The sequence below is a fragment of the Lagopus leucura genome, unplaced genomic scaffold, assembly GCF_019238085.1.
Source record: "Lagopus leucura isolate 7727_CA_CO unplaced genomic scaffold, USGS_WTPT01 Super-Scaffold_73, whole genome shotgun sequence".
In the NCBI taxonomy this organism is placed as follows: domain Eukaryota; kingdom Metazoa; phylum Chordata; class Aves; order Galliformes; family Phasianidae; genus Lagopus; species Lagopus leucura.
In genome coordinates, this window is record NW_024962252.1 from 90,419,512 (window position 1) to 90,436,933 (window position 17,422).

The 17,422-nt window shown below is 43.2% G+C and overlaps 1 protein-coding gene across 1 annotated transcript in view; it reads left to right on the forward strand.

Annotated features, from left to right (window-relative positions):
- Nucleotides 1-17,422, forward strand: part of LOC122182128 — a 72,247-nt gene that overhangs the window by 32,514 nt on the left and 22,311 nt on the right. The window contains exon 5 of the mRNA XM_042875172.1: nucleotides 1,427-1,607. Within this exon, the coding sequence (XP_042731106.1) occupies nucleotides 1,427-1,607 (181 nt within the window). The remainder of the gene's footprint in view (nucleotides 1-1,426; nucleotides 1,608-17,422) is intronic.

A 17,422-nucleotide genomic window follows, 5' to 3' on the forward strand; every position in this document is an offset into this window, starting at 1 on the left:
AGCATAATGACAGTATTTCCTATCAGAAATACTATTTGTACTATTTTTGCAGCAGTTGTGTTATACCACAAATAATTATAGATTTAATTTGTATCATTACATACGACACAACTGTGCCCACTGGATGGTATCATGCTTCATTAATGCCTGAGGCAGAACCGTGTCGTGTAAATACCCTCCTCGGCACTTTTTGTTTGAAATCATATTCTACTAATTATTAAAATGTGGATCAAAAATGACATATCCAACCTATAAAGAATACAGAAAGAAAAACTTTTCCCATATTAATAGAGAGAACATCAATTAAAATTCACTGCTGTGAAAATCATTACTCTATAAATTTAAAGAGATGCTGTTGAGTTTGTTAAATCATGGAAATGACAGACCTTGATTTCTTTCACTTCTATATAATTCTGTGTGTCCTTGCCCTGATAAAATGCTTAAGTGAGTTTCAGAAAGGAGTAAAAATTCAGTGATTTTGCAGCTCCACATGACAGCTACCTATCCTAGCAAGGACAGTGTTTTCATGGCCTGGAGAAGCCAGTACCTGCCCAGTTGTTGGTGTCACCTGGTCATGGATAAGGCTGAAGAGAAGGGACAGCCTGTGTTAGAGTAACTTGGCTGATGGCCCTGGCAAGAGCTTCCTGGAAAGCCCACTCCAGCTTGGGGGCTGTGGGGATTCCATAAGCACCAGCTACCACACAGCAGTGGATGAAGTTCCCTCTTGGGGATCCTCTAGCTGAGTGTGGGTCTTCACAAAGCCTGTTTAGTAAAGGAGCTATCTAGACTAGCGCCAGAGGAACAGATAGCAACAAATAGGGTTATTTTATCTTCTGAGCAAATTTATTTCACTTTTGAAGGATTTTTTATTTCAGTAATAGAGCATAGTCCTTGTAACTTCATCTGAGCTACTGAGACACTCCAGAGGAACCTGCCCAACTCTCCTTGAAACAACAAAAAAGCACCTTGACTCAGACAGACAAATCATAGAATCATAGAATCATTAAGGATATAAAAGACTTCTAAAAAGACCATTGTCTACCTGCCACCAATTCTGTCCAGTAAACCATGTCATTAAGTACTACATCCACCTCTTTCTTGAGCATCTCCAGGGATGGTGACTCCACCACCTCCCTGGGCAGCCTATGCCAATGCCTCATCAGTCTTCTAGAGAATAAATTCTTCCTATTATCCAACCTGAATCTTCCCCGATGCAACTTGAGGCCATTTCCCTCTCATCCTATTGCTGTTACTCAAGAGAAGGAGCTGACTCCCATCTCATTGCATCCTTCTTTCAGGCTGTACAGAGTGATAAGGTTTCCCCTGATTTTTCTCTTCTCCAGACTGAACAATCCCAGTTTCCTCAGCCACTCCTCATATGACTTGTGTTCCAGACCCCTTACTAAATTTGTGCTTCTCTGGACAGGCTCAGGACCTCAATGTCATTCGAGTGAGGAGCCCAAAACTGAACACAGTACTTGAGGTCCTCACCAGTGCTGAGTACAGAGGGACAATCACCTCCTTGCTCCTGACCATTTCTGAGGCAAGATTAGATGCCACTGGCTTTCTTGACCGCCTGGGCACACTGCTGATTGCTGTTCAGCTGAGTACTGACCCTCAGAACCTTTTTCCCCATGCAGCTTTCCAGCCACTCCGCCCCAAGCCTGTATCATTGCCTGGCATTGTTGTGGCCAAAGTGCAGGACCCAGCACTTGGTCTTGTTGAACATCGTCCCATTGAAATATCTTGTTTAAACATATCTGGTTTAAACATTCTGAAGGTTATTTGTGACATATCAAATGTCACATATCACAACACTGGGATTAAAATACATATCAAATGTGTTTTAATCCCAGTAATTCTGGTAAATAGTATCTAATTTCAGAGCATCTTTGTCTGTTGAAGAGTGATTCATGTTCTGAAAGTTGGGAATGCAAACAAGATGGTGAAGATCAAGCTGGAAGACACGCAAGTGGGCTCCAAGCAGAAGCAAAGAGATGCTGTGTCTCAAGTCTCCCTATGACGTTGCTCATAGAGATGCTGTATTTGATCATTTCTGCCTTACCTGAGGAAAGAAGAGCTTGCAAAAATGTTATAATATCGCTAATAATAATTTCTCTTTCCTCATGAAAGCAAATCTCTGAGGCATCAAATTTCAGTGAACTTCTGTAAGCATTCAAGGGCACATGGTATCATCTGTACCATGCTGAGGAAACAAATATATTTCAAAGAGGTTATTTGCCAAATAAGGTACGAGTAGCTGCTAGAACGCAATGCTCACCCCAGCTCATGGTGTCAGTGACTGAATGTGGGTACCAAAATCTCACCCATGCTAAGGGCTGGAGGTCAAGGCCACTTGTGTGGTCACCATATCTGGAAAGTTTGAGGCAATTCAGAGGGAAATGGGATGTGTTTAATTAAACTGAATCAAATTATCTTTTAACCGTCCCCAGGAAACAGTGTTGTTTTCAGCTTTCAGTATGAAAGGAGGTGAACAGAGCAGAATGCAGATGGAAACTAACTGCTTGTATAAAATTAAAGCATACATGAATTATCTCTTTTGTAAGATGTACTGAGTACATTGAGACAAGACATTATCCATCTCTGACTTAGGCAGGATTTAGTTTTAAAATGATAGAGATTTTTAACATATTCCTCAAAGAACTCTCTGAAACTAATGGTAATTGAAAGCCAGCTGAAGTAGCTATTTTATCTGGCAAGCTTCCATGCAAAATTTAATGCTGATGCTGGCTCAGACAGATGGAGATTTGGAAGGGAAGAGCAAAGTGCCATAGGGTTTTATTGGATGAGCCTAGAAAGATTCTGCAAGATTCTGCAAGCTTCTATTGCAGGGTTTATGAACCTTAGGCTTGTTAACTTCAGTGCGGTTTTGTTCAGCATTTTAACCCTGCTTTATTTCCTGTGGTCCAGATGATACATTTAGGCATCTTCTGAAAATGTAGTGGGACACTTTTCAAACAGTGTGTGACTCTGCACAAGCAAGGGCAGAAACTTGCTGTTTTTACTTCAATATCTAAAAGTTTGTGAATATTGCTATATAAAGTACTTTTCTCTTCTTTGGTTAGATCATGCAAATTTAGTGAGGCTGTTGGTTCTGTAAGAATAAAAGTCTCCACAACTCATGAATATTTCATCATTTGTTTCTGCACTGGTCAGAAATGGCAATTTCTCCGGACTGAAAAATTTCATTAAAAAAGAGTTGGATGCTCAGAGGATAAAAAAGACATTTCTGACAGGATTTTTCCGTGCCAGTGCTGGTATGTAGAGAAGTTGCCTGAAGGAGGTGAAATTGGGATAATCTATTGAGCACACATTTGGGCTGTGCCACTTAAGCAATTCTTCATCTGCAATGTATTTAACATTATAGTATTTTTGTCATTTACTTCTTGGGTTGTTTTATTGTTGGTGGTTTTGGTTTGGTTTGATGTTTTCTCAGAGAACAACTGAAAACACTGTGTCACCCCGATCACAGGCAAAGCATCACAGAGAAGAGAGCCTTGGACAGTGCTCTCATTCATCTCAGACTTGACATACACAAACATCTCCCTCAGCAACTAAGCACTGCCCTGGAAAAGCTGTGAAGGAGAAAGGATCGGTGAAGGCACTATAGCTAAGTAAAGCTACAGTGCCTTCACAGATCATCATCAGGTGCAACAGCCCTGATTCTCCTCTTAGGACTCAGGACACAAAGGATGGTGAAGTCCTGGCACTGCTGCCCAGAGCTGTGGAGCCCCATCCCTGGTAGCGCTCCAGGCCAGGTTGGCTGGGCCCTGGGCAGCCTGAGCTAGCAGGGGGGCAGCCCTGCCCACAGTGGGGGTTGGAGCTGGGTGATCCTTGAGGTCCCTTCCAACCCAAGCCATACTATGATTCTATGACTTCCAGTGCCTTTTTCTGCAACGTCTGTGAATCTGTGTTGCACTCCGTGCGACTGGCCATCCTGTCAGAGAATCTGAAAGTAATGTTCTTTGTAACCTCAGTTACCAGAGAACTAATAATCCTCACTACTTTGGGTGTGGGAAATGCCATTTCCCTTTGTTCTGATCTATTGCTAGCACTTGGCAAATACTTTTTTCTTCTGTAACAAAGAGTTCAGGTTTCCTCTTCTTTTTGTTTTGTTTTGTTTTGTTTCGGGAGTACTGGTGAAAATCTGTGTCCGCAGTTCCCTCAATTCTGAAGCGTGCAGAAATGTTTCCAACAAGAGAAATGATTATACTTTTTAAAATAAAAATTTGTCCAAATTTCCAAGTGGAGCCCCTGGCAAGAGGGGGGAGAGAGATTCTGCCACAAGCAGAGGAAGCCTTTTTTCAGTGCTCAGATGCCAGCTCTCCATCCCTTCAGCACCCAGAGCTGCCTGTCTGCACTGGACTGAAAGTTATCTCATCAGCCTCGTGCTGCAGCCTCGCCACCTGACATGTTATGACAAGCTTTTAACTTTGAGCAGCAATGGCTGGAAACGTGTCACTGCTTTTGAAGCAGCAAAGCAAAGGCTGCCAAAACTAGTTCCTGCCGCAGTGGTGGCAGCCCCTTGGAGGCAGGCACCCATTCTAGCCGTGGTGCTCCAGGAGGAGACAAGCCAGGATGCTTCAGATGGCCTGCACAGATCTCATGCACATCATTTGCTACAAATCCTCATATCTGTGCACGTTTCTCAGAGCTGAATGCCAGCAGGGAAGTTATTTTCCTTTTTAGCTCTGTGGAGGCCTTCTGGTGATTGTGTTGTTTTGATTGAATATTCCTTGGATACAGTTCAATTTTCTACCAGCTTCAGTCCCAAAATGGGTCTTGAAGTCTTCTAATGAGGTCAAGAAGCTACAACAAAATTTAAACCAAGTGAGAAAAAGGAAACATTAGCAGCAGATCACCTGTGGATTTAAGGAGCTACAGCTGTCCTCTCTGGCAGGCTGCCCATTTCTATCTGTAATCTGTCCTGCAAAGCAGATGGGAGATCACTCACCAGCAGATCCCTCTACTGTACTGATAAAAGGAGTTTTAGCTTACTGGTTTTGGGTTGGCACTGCAGAGCGATGTTGAAATGATGACTTCCATCACAGTGCATTTCCAAACCTTATTAATAAGCCTTAGAAAAAGGAATGGAGCTAGGATTCATTGTCCTTTGGATGAAGAGGAATGACATGTAAGTCTTCAAGTTTCCCTCATTTAATGGCCACAAATATTTTGTTCTGTTGTGCTACCTTCCAACAGAAAAATTTCTAGCTTTCCTGAAGTAAGCCTCCTGTTTTCTGAGTAAAACAAAGGAAATTATCCTCTCCATGGATGAGTGAGCAGACACACAAAGAGGGCAAAAGACCTTCTGCAGAGATGGAAAAAAGATCCCTCATTATAATCCTTTAACTTTGAGGGCAGATTAGCTAATGATGCTGTTTGCAAAAATGCCTATGTTGCTGCTAAGAATGTACTGCGCTAATCTATTGCTTATTTTTATAAGTCCTTCTACCTAAAACAAGAATCAGCACGCTTTAGAAAATCTTTTTGTCTACCCATATACTTTGAAGTTAAAAAAAAAAAAAGACAAAAACAAAACTGCTGGATCTTTCTCTGAACCCCAGCATTCAGGGCAGGGCAGGATGGCCTTTGTTCTCATCAGTATGGTAGTGTTTAATAGAAAAGTTTAAAAAAACAGACATTTTGTAGTCATGTTTCCTGAAAGGAAACAATTGTGTTGGCTTTTTTTTTTTTTGCATGTAGTTGGATTGTATGGAAGAAATGGATCTAAAAGTATTCTAAGAGTCAGTTCGTGTCTACATCCAAAAGAATGGGCTTTAAGATGTAGCTGCTGTAGTCAGTGCTATCCCTGCAGTGGCCTATCTAGGTTTATAGCAGCTGTGACCCAACCAACGTCTGCTGGTTTCTGGTGGAAGCCCTTGATAGTTTTCAATGAAGTGCTGTACCTTTCCAAACATGCTGAATTCAAGAACCCACTGATGTTAGAGTGAGTGAAATGAGGGAAAAGAAACAGCAGTGGAGCTTTTGTGTGACTCTGATTCTCATTTCAGACTGAGAAAAGGATGCATTTTGTTGGGACCAAAACCTTCCCTCAAATTTCTACATCTGTGGGGCAGGTGGGATGAAGAGAGGCGAGGAGTGATTTTTGTTAACATTTTGCATTTAACATAACTCCCATGATAATCATGGGAGATGGTGCAAAGTGACACTAAGAGTGTGGTGGCTCTTTGGTTTTGACAGAAAGTCTCTGATGTCTGCTAAAACAATCATAATTGGGGTTTTTAATTGGTCCAGGGAAACAAGTGCTAATCCTATTAGAGACCAAAGTTTAAGCCTGGGTATCTGTCAGCATTAACCTGTTCCCTGGGTCTCCTAGTGCTGGCCTCTTAGAAGCAGTGTCCTGCTGTGTGTAAAGCACTGTATCATTAAGGCTCAGAGCTGAGCAAGGCCACAAGAGCTTTCCCCATGGTGCTGTCTAACCTGGCTCTGAGCCACAGGAAGTGACATGAAGCCAAACATAGAGCAGTTTGCTGAGCTTGTGGCTGCCATCCAACCATTAGGACCAGAAGGAAACAGCTTCACCACATCCTCACCATGGCCACGTGTTGGAATTTACTGCTAAAACTGAACCATATCATGCATGTCATCACTTCTGTGTCAGCACAGAGACAGCCTGGAAGCCCAGCAAGGGCACAGCTGTCTCCTGGTTGAAGTGTTACCTGGATGCAAGTGCATCAGAACCCTCTCTGCGGACCAGACAGGCCCAGGCAAAGCAGGCTTGGGGAGCAGCCATGTCTCATGTTTAATTTTCCTCTGATAGAATTGCCTATCAGCACACTATGGATGCCATCCTAAGGCCCAGTAGCCTGGACTGAAAGCAGTATATTTTCATCACCAGTTATGGCTCTTGCTAGATGCATCCATGCCTTGCTCTGAGTATGTTCCTTATTAAAGTGGACTGGACCCATGGGGAAGGAGGAAACGCAATCTATTTCCTAACCCTCTTTCTACTTGAATTTCATTTGGAGAAAATACACCTGAAGGATGGCACGGTGACTAGGATTGACACCATGCTGGGTTTGGTGGATTAATAATATTTACCTTGGCAGTCTCCTTCTGAGGGACAGTGGGAAATGCAGGAAGCCAACGTGAAGCAAAAGGATCTGACACACATGGAAACACAAAGCATGGATGTAAAGTCATTGTGAAGTTGCTGATGGACTCTTCTTATTTTAGAAGTGCCTCAGAGCTGTTTTCTTCTCTCATTTTGGGATGTGAGCTCAAAAATCCATTCAAGCTAAACCAAAGGGATAAAGTACCTGTATAGACAGTGTAATAAAAACGAGCTCAAACAGAAAGGAAATCGTCCCAGTGCAGCATTATCCTCAGACAGACTCTGCAGTGTTGTGTGATAGACTTCTGCTGCCACCTACGCAAGAAACTATCAGGCAGGAAACAAGGGCATGAAAAACAGGTTTCTGCAGCAGTAAAGCAGAGCCGGCTTGGTGCTTGACGCAGGATGACGCAAACACAGGCTCTGAGGAGAACAGGTATGAGGCCTCTGAGTCACCATCCCTCCTGGCACTATCAGTCTTAGTTTAAACACAAAATAGTCATTTTCCAGATACAGTACTAAAACTCTGAGATACGGCCATGTCTCTTGTGGAGAGGATTCCAGCTGGTTTCACACTGCTGCTGCCTAAAGCACCCTCACCTGCCTCAGGGTGGATAATGTGGCTGCCCCCAGTGATGCCACTGATGAGTGTGGGGAGAGGAGATATTAATGCTCTCCGAGCAGCTCGGCTGTATGGTAGCTGGGAATGATTTCATGATGTATTGCTTCTGCTGCATGGCTTACTTGCAATAACCTCTAGAGAAACCTGGTACACTCCCCATACTTTCCAGATACCCTTCAAAACTGAGGTTGGGGAAAGACCTCTAAGATCATGTAGTCCAATTGTCCACCTACCACCCATACTGCTCACTAAAGCAAGTCCCTAAGTACCATTCCCTTTCCTTAAGCACCTCCAGGGATGGCAAATCCACCACTTCCCTGGGCAACATGTTCCCTGGGCAACTCACCACTCTTTTTGAGAATAAATTCTTCCTAATATCCATCCTGAATCTTCCTTAGGGCAACTTAGGGCCATTCATCCTGAACAATGAAGCATAAGGAAAAGTTCTGTCCTAGCTGATAATATGAGAGAGCTCCCCAGCCCTTGCTACAAAGGCCAGTGGCGGTGTGAATCTGGCAGAGCATCATCCCTTTCCCTGAAGGAGAGCTCTTCAGCAGCCATTTGGGCTCAGAGATAAGGAGTATCTTGCTTGATTCATTACCACCTTCTTATGTGACTTTTTCAGCATGAAAAGGTGCAATGTGTGGGAGAGAAAAGGCTTTGAAATAAAGTAATTGGCTGGGTTAGTGTTTGTTTCCCCTATTCTTATCTTCCAGTACATTGCTCTTACCTGTAGAACTATAAAATAAATGTTTATTACCAGCTCTAGCCCCTTTGTTCCCCTTGGCACCTCCTCCTATGTAACAGGTCTCTTGGTAAACCAGCTCTGACCACTTTGGACCAGCAGTAAGAGCATCCCAGGAGGGTGCTTGTGGAGAGAAGAGGAAAGGTGTGTATGGGGCACAGAGCACTCCTGCATCTCTCTGTTGCTACACCAGAAGAGATAGGAGTTTGTATGGATTAGCTGCCCTGGGAAGTGGTCAACTCCAGCTCTGTGCATAAAAGGCAGCAGACAAGCTGGAAGCTCTTCCAAATAGTTACCAGGATGAAGCTGCTACCCAGCAAAATGTCAGTTTCGTCATTTAAAATGTGGAAAATTTGCATGAGGAAGTTCAGGTTACATGTTCGTGAGGCTTTGGGCTGAACTGAGTGACAAAAGCTCAGCAGGTGGTGTCACAAGGTGGAGAATCTTGTGCTGGTTTGCACCTGCTGGGGATTTGACACATTGCAGTAGCAATGGAAAGGATGGAAATATTTTTTTACACTTCTCCTGCCTCTACAGCTTTTGGAGACTTTAGCAAATGTACAGCAAACAGCTGCAAAGCAGTGTGCCCCTACCTGCCAGGAGCAGCAGCAAATTCCTGACAGTAGAGTTTTGTGAATGCCAAATTACCCTGAAATGAAAGAATCTGCAGCAGGTGCAGAGCACATAGCAAGGGCTGGGAGGTGAGCAAACAGGTATAGGAATAATAACTTTTTAAGCCAGTTCAAATCATTCTCCCTCCAACTCATTCCTTAAAACTTGGCTTTCCTGATATTTTTGTCTGCTGCTAGTAAGAGTAATGGGATGGCAAGAATGCTGAGTTTCTGAATGATCAAATTAATCTATTTTATCAAAATTAAAAATGAATCTTAACCAGGGAAAGCTAATTGGAATAACTCTGTGACTACACTGTTCTGTTGACAGAAAGTAGCTCACATCAAATGCTGTCTCCTATGGTCACTGCTAGGCATGTGGTGTGCTAAGCAGATTGAGCTACAGCACTCTCTCTGCAAGAGAGAGGCTTTAACAAAAGATTTTCATCATGAAATGAATTTTTCATCTCTGCTGAACATATCTGATGACAAGAGAAATGTAATCATCGGAGGCATCAGCTGTCTCTCTCCACTGGTAGCAGCATGAGTTGTGCCTCTTATTTGTGATGCTTTCTAACATGCTTTTCTTTTCGGAATGGAAAATGTACATAGCGAAGTGGCTTTTTGGCCACTAATTTTTATTTAAACTTGTAATGCCTATTTTCTTGGGATGGGAGAAAACTAATAGTGCAATCTCCTGCTCTCTTCAGTATAACAGAAGAGGCCATAAACCATCTTCCTCTGCTGGGTCAGGGAGATGAGCTGGCATCAGGTTGAAAAACAGGAAACTATCCAGAAAGAAGGCTGCCAGCCTGCTGATATCCTTCCTTGGCCAGTTGCTTTCCAGAAATCAATTACTGGGATGTCTCATGCATGTGCTTCAGTTAATGAGAGAATATAGAATCATTTGAGTTGGAAGGGACCTTTAAAGGCCATTTTGTTCAACTCCCCTGCAGTGAACAGGGATACAGCTCGATCAGGTTACTCACAGTCCCAGCCAGCCTGACCTTGAATGTCTCCAGGCACAGGCCATCCACCACCTCTCTAGGAAACCTGTTCCAGTGCTTCACTACCATGATTATAAAAAATATTTTCCTTGTATCCAGTCTAAATCTTTCCCAGTGTTTTCCTTCCCAGTGTTGTCATTTCAGACCCTTTTTTCTTTTTTTTTTTGTCTCATTATTTGTATATTAATTTCTAGTCCAAGTGTCACAAGGAAGTGGATTTGGAGCTCTTGAGATGATATTTAATAAGGCACGTTTTCTCCAGCCAGGTCACATTTTCCTTTGCTCAACCCTAAGGTACCAGCCAGGACCCACCAAAAGAAATATATATATATATATTGTCAGCTCCCCTAGATGTCTAACTTGAACAAACTATTTGGAAATATTATATCTGGGGATGCACACTGGTCCTGTTTTTCAGCCCCAGACATCCTGCAGATTCTCTCAGTCAGTCTATCTGAACTGGCAAATGTTAAGTTATTCCAAAAAATCATTGTTTCTTAACAAGCAAAATATGTGGCATCTCAATGGAAATTTAATGAGAGGAGTCTGAAGATCAGAGCTGACAAAGCAATGACCTTTCCTCCATGGTCGGTCAAAGTAAGTCCATTCTGAAGTGCTGAGATTAATGAATATGTTGTTTCCAGCCAAGAAAAAATGGGCGTTATTTTACCAGGATGCAAATTTCATAGTGCTGAACTCTTTGCTCGAGAGGAGCCCTCAGCTGAGCCTGCATGAGGAACCATTGAATTATCTGCTATTCCTAACGCAAGCACACTTTAAGGTCATGGCTGGAGCAATCTATCCAAGCCTGAGGTTGTTGGTCTGATATGACTTAGCAAATAACTCACTGAAGTAGAGTAGAGGCTTTCTGTATTAATTTCAGTTTGTAGCATGAAGTAATCTACAGATATTTTAATCAAAAGAAAAAGGATTATACAGCTATACTAATAAAGAAGAGCTGTTATTACCAGGAATTCTGAGCTATCCGTGTCCTGAATACCAAAATATTCCCACTGTAACAGCCGTTGATCATAAAGTGCTGAAGCTTAGCCCTGCTAATGTAATTCCCTATCTGCAATTTCTGCCCTGTTATATTTTCAAGATTTTTTTGTCTGCTAAATTATCTGACTGAACGTGCTTTAGCCTAAAAAGCAAAAAGTCTCGGTAAAGTTCACTTGGTGCCCATATTTATTGCAATGTACTTCTGAGCTCAACTGGGAAAAGAGAGCATGGGATTTCTCTGGTGGCTTCAGAGCTTCTTCACCAGCAGTCAGTACCTTGCAAGGGGAATCAATGCCACACCACAAACAAGGGTTGTGTGTATGGAAACACTGAATGGCAAAAAGTAAAATAAAAATCCCAGCCTGCAACTCAAATGAGCTGAGATGAGGGCACAAAAAAACAAGAGGCAGTCCTGAGAAGGAATTGAGGTGTTGTGCCAAGGGTGGAGGGATGAGGTGGGGAAAAATATCAGAAAAGAGTTTTCATGTACAGACTTAGTGGAAAGCTAGCATGGGGACAACACTGATGGAGTGGCCCAACAGCACAGAGACTGACCTCTGCCAGTGGGGCATCTGTGCCAGAAAAAAAGGGACCCCTTTGCCCTCTTGGAGTCAGGTAATGTTAGGAGTTTAGGATTAGACTTTATTTACTGCAAATTCCTCAGACCTTCTCAGAGACGGTGAGAGAGCAGACAGGAGAATCAGAGCACTGCGCTTTGGCCTATTCATCTTCCTGTACAAGTAATTATCTTCTGAATAAAACCTACTTGGCTTTAGGCTGGGGCCTAAAAAATCCCCAAACTTTCAAATTAATGAAATTACTAATGCATTCAAGCAATAAATTTTTGTATTTGGGCAAAGTGAGTCAAGACTCTGGTGCTGATTGATGGAGAGGGAAGACAGCAGGAGGTGATGCTTGGCCACAGAAACTGCTCCCATATTTCTGTGAGGTATCGTGTACACATCCTGCACATGGCTTCGTGTTCTGAATTCCTAAATAAGCACAAGGTTTGCAGTTCTGTGGAGATGATCTGTGGGAGCATGTCTGAGCTTCGCCACGTGCCCTTTCTCTTTAACAGGTTTTAGTTCTGTGCATTAAGTCACTTCTGTTTTATGCATCTAAAAGGAAGTCATTTGGGTGCAGCAGGTCATTGCTAGGCATAGCAGTTTCTGTGGCAAGAGTGGATTTTTGAAGGGGTCTCTGCTCTTTTAAAGTGCTAATCCTTCCATCTGAGCTGATGTGAGTATCCTAACCACCTTTCTGTTGCACCCCATTACCCGCATACATAAATCTGGTCAGAAAAAGCCAGCTTTCAGCAGCTAGAAGCGATTCATTTTTGATGCAAGCAGAGTCCATGCAGGTTTGACATGCGGTTTCAGCAAGGTAACAGGAATTAAAGGGCACGTCTTAAACTGATGATGTACTTAGATAGCAGGATTCTTAATATTACAGTGTAAATAATCTCTTACCACTCCATTAAATGAGAGGCTTTCAGGGCATGCAGCTATTGTTAATGATCGCCTCCTAATCCTGACATTCATGGCTTGGTAATTCAAGGTCTCCTGGTGATTCTTGCAGAACACAGCTGTTTGCAAGTGCGCAGGAGAGCAGTGCTAGGCTGAAATGCAAAATGAGGCCAATGTGTCCCCACAGTCGTTGCTTCAGGATGCTTCTTTGTCCCACTTGGAGACAGAAGCTCCTGCTCAGGGTGAGGAGGGAAAGCCTTTCTCAGTTTTAGCAAGAAAGCCTTTTGGCAACAGATAGAAATGGCTCTGTTATTGACACAAAGCCACATTCAGGTGATATTGACTTTTGCTAAGATGTTTAACTGCTACTGCGAAAGCTTAATTTCAGGCACTATCAGCAATCCCAACATGCTTTTTTCTTCTGCAAAGAAATTAAATAATTATGTAAAGACAAGTTAAATTCAGCAAATATTTGCACTGCTCTAATGCCTTGGGAGGTTCTGTGGCTGAAAGCAGTGTGGCAGTGGGAGAAAGCTGATAAATAGTATTCATTTAAGCTTGCAATTAAAGAAAAAAAATCTCTTCATCTGATACTTGGAATGTCTTCACACAGATGGTCAAAATTTACAGCACATCTTGTGGGTGCTCTTCACCATGCAGTGACAATTGCAGGGCCTTTACTTCTGAAAGAAGACAACTGTCCCCTCCTCACACTGACACAGACAGTGGGATCAAGTGCACCCTCAGCAAGTTTGTCTGCTGAATAACCACAGGTGTGGTTGGCTCTTTATCCTGGTCTGGTCTCAGGCTAGAGGGTCCCTTTGCTGACATACCTACAGTGACATACCTACAGCTCTGTGTGCCGCCAGTCTGCTTTGCCTTCCATGCCTCAGGAAGTGCCACAGCTTGGTCTCAAAGGTGCATCCTTGCTGGGAGGAGCTAAAAGTTGTCTAAAATTAGTGGGATTTGGTCTGTGTGTCTGCACATTCACCCGGCTTTGTTTTTTACAGTAACCCTGGGGACTTCAATCACATGTCATTAAGAGCAGTGGGGCAGCCAGCCCATGGATAGGCAGTGGCAAATGCAGTGTGAATAATCATGTCCTGCATTGGACAGACCAGGTGAGAGCATCAGCAATGATTTTAAATCCATTGTGAGTGTTTTATGCATAGCTGCTTCTTGGTTTTTCTACCTTTGCTCACTCCAGATAAGCATCACTTATTTCTGAATTAATAAAAAGTTTATTTTAGAAAGCTGAGGCTAGAGGAGAAATTGCAAATGCTCTGCAAGAGACAGAAAGGGTGAGATGGAGCAACTATGAAATGTAAGAAATTACACACAACCTTTAGAGACCTAAATGCAGTGCTAAGTCAGTATTGCAATTATCCATTCTATTTTCAGCATTGCATGTTTGGATTTAATCACAAAACAAAAAAACCAATACAATAGGATGTCCTGTGTAAACAGGGCTGGGTCAGGGGCATATTTCCCGCTCTGCAAATGAGCAAAACATAGAAATGTGTTTACCACCTCTGAGCACTACCTTTTTGAAGGAGGAGCTGAACTGGAGTTCAGCCCTTGCTGACAGGGAGCTCCTCCTGTGCATGTCCTCCCCTCCCCCCACTCTGCTTTTTGGAGTGTTTCTTGTTCTTTTTTTTTTCTTTATTATTTTTTTTTTTTTTCCAAAATGACTTTTGAGCTCTTCTGTGCCAAATACTCAGAGCTGATGATTCTCAAAGTCTCTTCTCATTAGGTGCTGGGGCTGAGACAAGGTCAAGCCACGGCCTCAAGCTCCTCTGACAGATTGGATAACCTATTGCAGCAGACAGAGGCAAAAGTCATGCAAGAGCTTCTAAAAACCCCTTTGAAAAACTTCTTCCCCTCACCTTGCAAAATGGTGTTGGGTTTTCATTTAATATAGAAGGCAAAAGTATTTTCGTGTAATGAGAAATGCCCATATGATGACAATAACCAGGAAAAGCTAGATTTCACTCTGCTGAAATTCATGCCATGCTCAGGAGCTGCTTTTTTCATGTAAAAGTAAGAAGCAAAATTCTACAAGCTGCGCAGTTGCATCTGCTGCCTCAATGCCATGCTGCCATGTCTGGGCCCTGTGGTGTGTACTAAATAGGAACAAAGAGTGCTGAAAGAGCAAGGCAATGTGAGTAGTTAGGATCCTGGCCTGTTTTTGTGATTGTAGGGAAGGCACTCTGGGGTTTAATTGGGCATAGCAGTGCTGCAGTAAGACCAGTTTGGTCAGCTGTCCCTGCAGTGGGGAGCAGCATGCCTCAGTGCTGACTGAGGGAGCAGCAGCAGTGGCACCCCCTGAAAACTGCTCTTCATTCACTTCTGTAAAAGCCACATCAATCAGCTCAAGCTTTTCTCCTTTATTGTCACAGCTTAGTCTCTCATGTATGGAGCCCCAATTAATTTGATTACTAGATCTTCTGAGTTCCCAAACCTCTAAAATTTTCTTATACATTGTCAAATTTTTGCTACAGTAATAATTTTAAAACTCAAAATTGTCTATAACTGCTAAGGCTGAGATGTAGTTGGATTTTCCAGCACTGGGGAACTCTGTGTAGAAAACAAACTGCAAGAATTGCTTTCCTCCAACTATTCCTGCAGAAATGCAAGATGAAAGGCAGGCACCTCTTCATGGTTTGGGTGGAAGGATCAGGTTTTGAGTTATCACAGTGTGATACAGATGAAACTGTTTGATCTCCTTAGCTGTGAGCAGTGTGACAATGAGGCATTTCACTATATCAGAGGCTCATAAATTTTAGTTCCAGCACTTGAGGTGTTTTCTGAAATATGCTCAGGCATCAAAGTCAGCAAGTTTGGATATTAGGAAAAATATTCTTCCCAGAAAGAGTGATGAGGCACAGGAACAAGAAGAACATGAGCAAACAGCAATACTCAGGGATCAAGAGCCTTTTTGACAAAGCTGCTTGCCAATGGGTGAGTTGTGCTGGCAGTTGCCAAGCCCTCGGACACCCACAGAGATCCCAGACCTCATATTTGGATAGCAAAGGTCAGACTGAGGCTCATGACTTCTTGCTTGGGAGAACTGTTAGCTGCAGAGCTAGCATAACTAGGAAAAGTATAGTATTGTAATCAATTGTGACTATAAGAAACATGGAGGAAAGTTTTGGTGTCTCAGTTGAAGTACTGCAGTGTGAGGCTCTCTGCCATTCAGAATCTTAGTTTCTATCCAGCTGTAGAAAAATGTCCTTCAGCAGGTCACCTTATAGAGCGTGAGCTGGGCTGAAAGACACAGCAAAGCCAAGAGCTGAGACTGAGCCAGGAGCAGGGGCAGTGGGTAACAGTCTAATCCATTCACTGAAGATGCTTTCCTATCTGGGAATGTAATGATTAAAAAATAATGCAATGTTCAGGAAAAATGGCACTAGCTGGTGGAGCACTTGAGCGAGCTATTGCTTATGTGTCACACAATATCAATGTACAACAGATAAAGTCTCCCTTTCTTGGATATCCAAGGCTTTCCCATCTAGCAAACTGCTGCCACACCTTGCACAAAACATCCATCTCCCAGTCACTGCGCTGTCAGGGGACAGCCCACCCCCTGCTCACAGCATCATATTAGACACAGACTTGCTGCATAGCTGCAAACAGTGCCAGAATTTAAAATCTGGCCATGCCATCGCCTAAAAACTGCAGCAGGTTACCTGTATGGAGCAGTGCTGAGACATTCTGTCTGCTGCTTTAATAACTGTGTTAGTCTTTTCAGAGAGCATGGCCTAAATACCCAGCACTGAAATTCTTGCAATGAAAACAACAGTGAAAAAACCTTCAATGGTTGTTCCTTTTGGTTCAAAAGCAAACAAACAAAATATGCACAGGAACTCTCTAATGCTGTTATTCATTTAGGGAGGGAGGAGTGGCACAGAGCCTTTCAGCGAGCCCAAGAGATTCCTGTTGTACATGTTGGGATGCAAGCCTTCAGGCCCTGACCCAAGTCTTGCTGCAGGACATGAGATGCACAGCTGTGCTATTGCTGCTCAAACTTGTTCTCCCCTGGAGTCTGGGAGCCAAGCCCAACCGTTGCTGGCTAGAGAGGGCCCTGCAGCCATGTAGGATCCTGGAGGACACATAAGAAAGTGAGGGAAATCCCTCTGTCCTCTCACTGGAGACAGCAGTTGAGGCTTTTTCTGATATCATTCCTTAACAAACCACTCTTGCCACATGTTCTCTGTATGAAGTGATTGTGCCTCTTCACTCGGTCAGTGGCAGCAAGGAAATTCTGCCTCCACGTTATGGGAGCAGTGGCGTGTGCCCATCTAGATGGCTTTCAGATGAGAAGTCCAGAAATGTTTCCCAGGTGTTTTAAAAACTCATCATCCTTTCAGTGCCAATTTTGAGAGCTATTGAAGGGAGAAACTGCTCCAAGCAGATTACCAAGGTGACAATAAGTGCAGCTGTGGATTTATTCAACTAATCAGAAAACACTTCCTTGCTGCAGAGTGGGGAAACTGAACTGTGCTGCTGAACAGGTGGGATGCAATCCTCCACTGCCTGTCTGCATCACTACAAGCAGTGCTGTGCCCTGAGATTGCATTACTCTTGCATGCCTTGCACTGCTCTACTTGCCCCTGCTTTAGGGAGGGAAGGAGCAGAACCTGCCAGAACTTCTATAACAAAAAGTGGTGCACTCTCTAGCTGATAATTTCCCTACTGCAGCTGATTTGTGTCCTGGGGCTCTTGTTTTCCATAAAATGCAGTATTGAGCTGCCTCTGAATCATTTTTATGTTGTGTGTTTGGTGCTGACTCTTTCAGGAAGCCAGCCCTCCTAAGAGTCATTAGTACAGGGTAAAGCCTCTCTGCCACAGTCTGCTGCAGTTAAGTCAG